Below are 6,499 nucleotides of genomic sequence, written 5' to 3'. Positions count from 1 at the left end.
CCCAGCCCCTCCTCCCTCAGACCCAGGGGTCCTGCCCCCAGCCCCTCCTCCCTCAGACCCAGGGATTGCAGCTCCAGCTCCTGCCTGGCCCTGCTCACCTGCCACAGCTCCTCCCCATCTTCCTGGTCACTGGTGTCCCTCAGGAACTCAGCAGTGGCCGTGGCCTCTGGCTTCCCTTGAAATGAATGGATACTCACAGCCTCTTGGCCCTTGATCTCACTGCGGCAGAAGGGGCACGTCTGGCTGTCACCCTGCTGGGGGTGGGGTGGGAAGGGATACAGGGTCAGGGTCTCCCCATCCTCTACCTTGTCCCTTAGGACCACAAGGGCCTTCCTCCCTAACAGAGTGAGGGGCTGAGGACAGATGGAGGGAAACAGACAGATGGAGGGGAGTCAGGAAGAGAGGGGCCGGGAGGGGGGGCAGAAGCCGATGAGGTCTGGAGGGTCTCAGGAGCAGGCGGCCCAGCAGGGCCTTGGAGTTGCTGGGGTCTCAGCCATCCGTGCTGTCGCCTAGGAATGCCTGAGGCACGGGCGGGGCCATGCTAATTGTGGTGAGTCCCACGGACACCTGCCCACTAACATCTCTGGGCCAACGCTGTGGCTCCACCGGCCCCTGTGGTTCTTAGGATCACAGGACACACCTCCCCGACAGCCACAGGGAGCTCTGAAGACCAAGGGTGAGCACTCACAGGTCCCGGGGGTGCACGGCGTGCCTGCGGCCACGCAGGGAGGTCCCAGGGGGAGAGGGAGGGAGGATGCACACACCCGGGCATGGAGGTGGAGTGGGGGGGGGGCTCTGCTTTTATTAGGGGCTGCGTGGGAGAGCCTTGAGATTCATGGGGTCGTTCTTTATTGGCAATTTTAAGGCCTTAGGGTGTGGGAAGGGAAAAGCAGGGTCACTTAAGGGGTCAGCTGGCGAGGTTTTCCCGGGTTTTCTTTCTGTTTTTAAAACACTTTTTCCCCAATGTTTATTTATTTATCTTGAGAGAGAGACACACACAGCATGTCAGTTAGACTAAGCTACCCAGGTGTTCCTTTAAATTCTTTTTTAGTGTTATTTTTGAGAGAGAGAGAGACAGAGACAGAGACAGAGACAGAGTGTGAGCAGGGGAGGGTCAGAGAGAGAAGGAGACACAGAATCCAAAGCAGGATCCATGCTCTGAGCTGTCAGCACAGAGCCCGACACGGGGCTCGAATCCATGAGCTTCGAGATCATGACCTGAGCCGAAGTTGGAGGCTTAACCGACTGAGCCACCCAGGCGCCCCTTCCCCACCTCCCTCCACCCCGGGTTTTCTAAAAGGGAGCTTCATGTGGGGTGGCCTGTTTCCTTATTTGGTCATTTTGCTAGGGACTGCATCCTACAGTGGAAAATGTGTGCCTTGGAAACGCATGGCTCAGCCATCCAAAGCTCGTCCAACACTCCCACTACGATCCCGAAGCTTCGTGTCAGGCCCGAAAACACACAGGGGCACAGCCCTATTTCCCCAGGGGCTCGAGCCTCACTAGGGCTCTCGGGAGGTGACTACGATCAGCCCGGCTCTCGAGAGGAAGAGGCTGAGGCTCAGAGAGGGCAAGCCACCGGCCCCAGCTCACCCAGCCAGGGAACAGGAGCCTCTTCCGCCAATAATGTATCTGGAGAAGGAAAAGCAGGGGCGAGAGGTGCAGAGCAAGACGGAGACAGAGACACAGAGGCGGACAGGTGGGCTCCTGGTCATCGCTCCCGAGTGACCCTGAGCAAATCTCTGCCTCTCCCGGGGCCTCAGTTTCTCCATCCCATCCGGGAGGCGTGATCCTTTAGAGACCTCCACCATGAAGGTGGAGGCTGGCGGGGGCGGGAGGGGGGGCGCGCTGGGCAGGAAGACAGGACAGCAGACCCACCTGCCAGGCGGCCAGGCAGGGGCCACACAGCAGGTGTCCACACGGCTCGATTTTCACGTCCTTGTCCCTCTCGGTGCAGATCTTGCAGAGTTCGAACGTGGAGTTCATGGCCCAGTATAGTTTCAGCTGCTCCTAGGAGGCCAGAAGATGGGGAGGATGGAGAAGGGGTGGTGTCAGCCACGGGGATCCACGTCGGGCCACAGGAAAGAGTCCAAACTTTTGTGTCAGCCCTGAACTCTCCTAAGTCCAAGGCCGTGTGGCCAGCGGCCTCCGACCTGGACCTTCTTACGAGACTTGTTCCCTGGGCTGGTCTGTGGGCAAGGCTGCCAGACTGAGCAGCTAAAAATGCAGGATGCCCTGTTAACGTTTGATTTTTAGGTAAACGGCGAATCTATTTTGAGGTCTAAGTATATCCCAAGTGCTGTGTGGGACATACTTATACGGAGAGATTTCCTGTGTTGTTTCTCCCTCGCCGTGGGGTGTCTGTGAAGACTAAGAGCTGATACAGAGGCGCTCATCTTGAGCATTCGCCGTTCTGATAACCTCAGCAGTATCATTTCCTGGTTGAATTCCCACAACCCCCGCCTTCCCGCCGCCCCGGGGCGGGGGTCAGGAGAAGCGTATTTTCCAAAAAGGGAGCAGAGGCCTATGGAGGCCAAGTGATTTACCCCAGGTCATGCGGCCACCGCACTGGCACAGAAACCCAAGGCCTCTGGGATTCTAGGCCTGAGTCTCTAGGGAGAGAACCCCTGATTTAAGGCACGTGGGGAGGGTGAGGGGGGGCAGTACGCAGGGCCAGGGCCAGTGGCAGGCCTGGGGCTCACCTCGGACACATGGATACGCTGACGGGGTTCTAGCTGGCAGAGTTCCGTCAGGTCCGGGTTGTGGTTCTTCCCGTCCGGGTAGAGGAAGCTGGGCGAAGGAAAGATGGGGGAGTCCAGGGTCATCTAGCACGGCTCACCCCAGACACGGGCCCGGTGCCCCCCTCCCCGCCAGAAGCGTCTCTCCCAAATCTGCCACCGGCCTGGGAATCTTCTCCCTTCCCTCTCCTCAAATCGGGTCTCTCCAGGGCAGGGCCGTGTCCCCTCAGACTCCCCAGAAACGACAGGCTAGACCTCAGTGGCGTAAGCCCTGAGAACGCAACTCAGATCAGCGAGAACCGGGAAAGTGGTTACATCCCAGGCTCTGACCTCCAGAACACCCCCAACCCCTGTCCTCGAGTGTTCGGGCCCAAGGAGAGGGAGAAGAGCATGTTTGGGGCGCCCGGGGGGCTCAGTCAGTTACACATCTGACTCCTGGTTTCGGCTCAGGTCATGATCTTAGAGTTTGTGAGTTTGAGCCCCGCGTTGGGCTCTGCGCTGACAGCACCAAGCCTTCTGTCTCCTCTCTCTCTGCCCCTCCCCTGCTCGCTCTTTCTCTCAAAAATAAACACTGAAAAAAAAAAAAAAAGAGTGTCTTAGGTCACAGACTGCTGGAGAGACCAATTTCTAGTCTTAGACTAGCAGTGATTGGGGCGCTGCGGTGGCTCAGTTGGTTGAGTGTCGGGCTCTTGATTTCGGCTCAGGTCGTGATCCCAGGGTCGTGGGAGCCTAAGCCCAAGCCTGCGATGTGTCGGATAGGGAAACTATGGGTGTCAGATGAGCCCTGTTGAGACACGAGCTCACTGTGAAAGTATCAACTATATATATTTAAAAACACTTTTTTAAATGTTTATTTATTCTTGAGAGAGAGAGAGAGACAGCGTGAGCGGGGTGGGGAGGGGCAGAGAGAGAGAGGGAGACACAGAATTGGAAGCAGGCTCCATGCCCCGAGCTGTCAGCACGGAGCCCGACTCTCAGCTTGAACTCCCAAACCGTGAGATCATGACCTGAAGTAGGATGCTTAACCGGCTGAGCCCCCCAGGTCCCCCTCCACTATATATTTAAAAAGGTGTCTTTAGTCAGAGACGCACAAAAAGGTTACTCTTGGTAACCAATAAGGTAGCAATTGGTTGACAAAAATGTGACCAGATGGGGGCACCCTGTTGGCTCAGTAGGTCCAGCATGTGACTCTTGATCTCTGGGTCGTGAGTTCAAGCCCAAGCACATTGGGTGTGGAGCCTACTTAAAAAAAAAAAATGTGAGCAGAAGGTTGCAGGAAACTGAGTCTGTATTTCCCCATGAGCAATGGTTCGGTTTTCAATAATCTAGAGTTTGCAGCAACTTTATAGAACCGAACTACCATAAACAATGAGAACTGATGCCTATCTATCTCGTATCTTATCACATATATGGGACTAACAAGATAGCTCTGGCTAAAGGTTCAGGGTGAGACAGGGAAACTCATCTGCCTGTTTTCTCCCCCCTGGCGGCTTCTTTTTTTTTTTTAATTAAAAAAATGTTTTTAATGTTTATTATTTTTGAGAGAGAGAGAGACAGAGCAAGCAGGAGAGGAACAGGGAGAGAGGGAGACACAGAATCGGAAGCAGGCTCCAGGCTCTGAGCTGTCAGCACAGAGCCCGATGTGGGGCTTGAACTCACGGACCGAGAGATCATGACCGGCACTTAACTGACTGAGCACCCAGGTGCCCCCACCCCCCCAAGGCGGTCTGATGGAGGAGGTCCTATGGGACAGCCGAGGTTACAGGTTCAAAACACCCGTCTAGCTGTTGGCCCAGTGTTCTTTCTGCTTTAGCTGTCTAGATTCTAGAACGGGATATGGATATCTGGAAGCAAAAGCTTTTCATCAGAATTCCAAGGAATGGAGCCACTGGAGACCACTCCCCACAGGCTTGTCGGGGCTCGACATGGGAACTTTCTAGAACTAGGAAAGGCGCGCCTTCCCTGGGCCTCTGGTCTGCCACCTACTGGAACACTGTGGCCTTGCAAATGTAGCATGTCCCCCGAGGGAACTCTGGACCCTCAGAGCGACCTCGGGCAGTGTTCAACATGCACCACCTTTCGAAATGCATTCCGCAGACACCCTCCACCGGCCGGGGATGGCGACTCACAAGCCTCCCTTCTCTCCATCCAGGAGCGTTTGGAACAGGGGTTTGTGGAGAGAAATGGTCTGCAGGATGCTGCCGTCTGAGTTCACGTATCCAATGGCCCACTGTCCCAGGTGGGTGCAGCTGGGCCGGAAGACGTAGCTGGAGGAAGGGTTGTTGAGATGGTGAGGGTGTGGCCACCACCACCCCATCTGGGAGTCCCCGAGGTGTCTAAGTCCTTGTCCTTTAGAACCCAGCCTCCCATCTGTGCTGACAGCTCAGAGCCTGGAACCTGCTTCGGATTCTGTGCCTCTCTCTCTCTCTCTGCCCCTCCTCCGCTCACTCTCTGTCTCTCTCAATAGTAAAAACAAAGACATAAAAAAGAAAAGAAAGTTTTAAAAAATACTTCATAGATAGTAGAACATGAGCTCGGACTTTCTCCCAAGGATGTCTGGGCTCCCACCGCATCCCTGCCCAGGATGCAGACCCTGGGGGCCCCCAGCAGCCTCCTCCTCCCGAGGCCTGGACCTTTTACCTGCCTGGCTTGTGTCTGCAGGCCTGCAGACGTGCTTGAACCTCATCGTACGTGAGGAAGGCCACGTAGCCCGGGTGGTTGACTGCCAGGAGCTGCCAGTTCCTGAGGAGCGTTGGCCACGGCTGGAGTTGGGGAGCGCTGGGGTCACCGGGGGGGGGGGGGGGGGGGGGGGGGGGGGGGGGGGAGGCAGCCCACACCCAGTGCCCCCCCCCAGGGCCGCAGAACCCAGCTGCTTGGCTCACAGCCGTGGTGGGGGCCTCAGAAACCTTCTACACAGAAGGGCCCAGGCCCCCCTTCCCCGGGGGCCAGGCATCTGGGATCCCAGCTTCCTCTTCCCTCAGACCCATGTTCCCGACTGCTCCTCCCCCCAGGCCCCCAGACTCTGCGCTTCCAGCCTCAGCCCTCCCAGACCTGGAAGAGCCTGGTGAAGATGTCAAACTCAAAGATGGACACGTGGCCGCTGCAGGTGAGGCTGACTGTGGAGCGCAAGGCCAGGGCCGTGCAGCCGGATTCCACTGGGTGGCAGGTGCACAAGATGGACTCAAACTCAGCCCAGGTCAGCACACACCTGGCAGGGGGTAAGGGGAAGGGGTAGCAGCTGAGGCTTCTGGGAACCTATTATGGGAGGGCCTCGAGAGAGGAGGGGCTGGGGGCAGGACCCCTGGATCTGAGGGAGGAGGGGCTGGGGGGCCTGGACTCCTGGGTCTGAGGGAGGAAGGGGTACAGGGCTGACTCCTGGGTCTGAGGGAGGAGGGCCTGGGGGGCCTGGACCCCTGGGTCTGAGGGAGGAGGGGCTGGGGGCCTGGATCCCTGAGTCTGAGGGAGGAGGGGCTGGGGGCCTGGACCCCTGGGTCTGAGCGGGGAGGGGCTGGGGGCCTGGACCCCTGGGTCTGAGGGAGGAGGGGCTGGGAGCCTGGACCCCTGGGTCTGAGGGAGGAGGGGCTGGGGGCCTGGACCCCTGAATCTGAGAGAGGAGGGGATGAGCGTCTAGACTCCAGGGTCTGAGGGAGGAGGGGCTGGGCACCTGGACCCCTGGGTCTGAGGGGGGAGGGCGTGGGGGCCTGAGCAGGGACAGGAGGAGGCTCCAGGAACTCAGGGGGCCCTGGGGACAGGCGCTCACT

General features: G+C 58.0%; 2 protein-coding genes across 2 annotated transcripts in view; both read right to left on the bottom strand.

The window, feature by feature from the left end:
- The window catches only part of NECTIN2 (nectin cell adhesion molecule 2), a 160,618-nt gene that overhangs the window by 52,979 nt on the left and 101,140 nt on the right, over nucleotides 1-6,499 (bottom strand). The gene's annotated exons all lie outside the window — the stretch shown is intronic.
- CBLC (Cbl proto-oncogene C) overlaps nucleotides 1-6,499 on the bottom strand; it is a 9,854-nt gene that overhangs the window by 494 nt on the left and 2,861 nt on the right. The window contains exons 4-9 of the mRNA XM_029926054.1: nucleotides 5,790-5,946; nucleotides 5,379-5,500; nucleotides 4,868-5,005; nucleotides 2,703-2,790; nucleotides 1,879-2,010; nucleotides 99-254 (exon numbers count right to left, since the gene is read on the bottom strand). Coding sequence (XP_029781914.1) covers nucleotides 99-254; nucleotides 1,879-2,010; nucleotides 2,703-2,790; nucleotides 4,868-5,005; nucleotides 5,379-5,500; nucleotides 5,790-5,946 — 793 coding nt within the window. The remainder of the gene's footprint in view (nucleotides 1-98; nucleotides 255-1,878; nucleotides 2,011-2,702; nucleotides 2,791-4,867; nucleotides 5,006-5,378; nucleotides 5,501-5,789; nucleotides 5,947-6,499) is intronic.

This window comes from Suricata suricatta, chromosome 16 (assembly GCF_006229205.1).
Source record: "Suricata suricatta isolate VVHF042 chromosome 16, meerkat_22Aug2017_6uvM2_HiC, whole genome shotgun sequence".
Classification (NCBI taxonomy): domain Eukaryota; kingdom Metazoa; phylum Chordata; class Mammalia; order Carnivora; family Herpestidae; genus Suricata; species Suricata suricatta.
The sequence above is the reverse complement of the archived record's forward strand: the minus strand, read 5'-3'. Positions and strand labels throughout refer to the sequence as shown.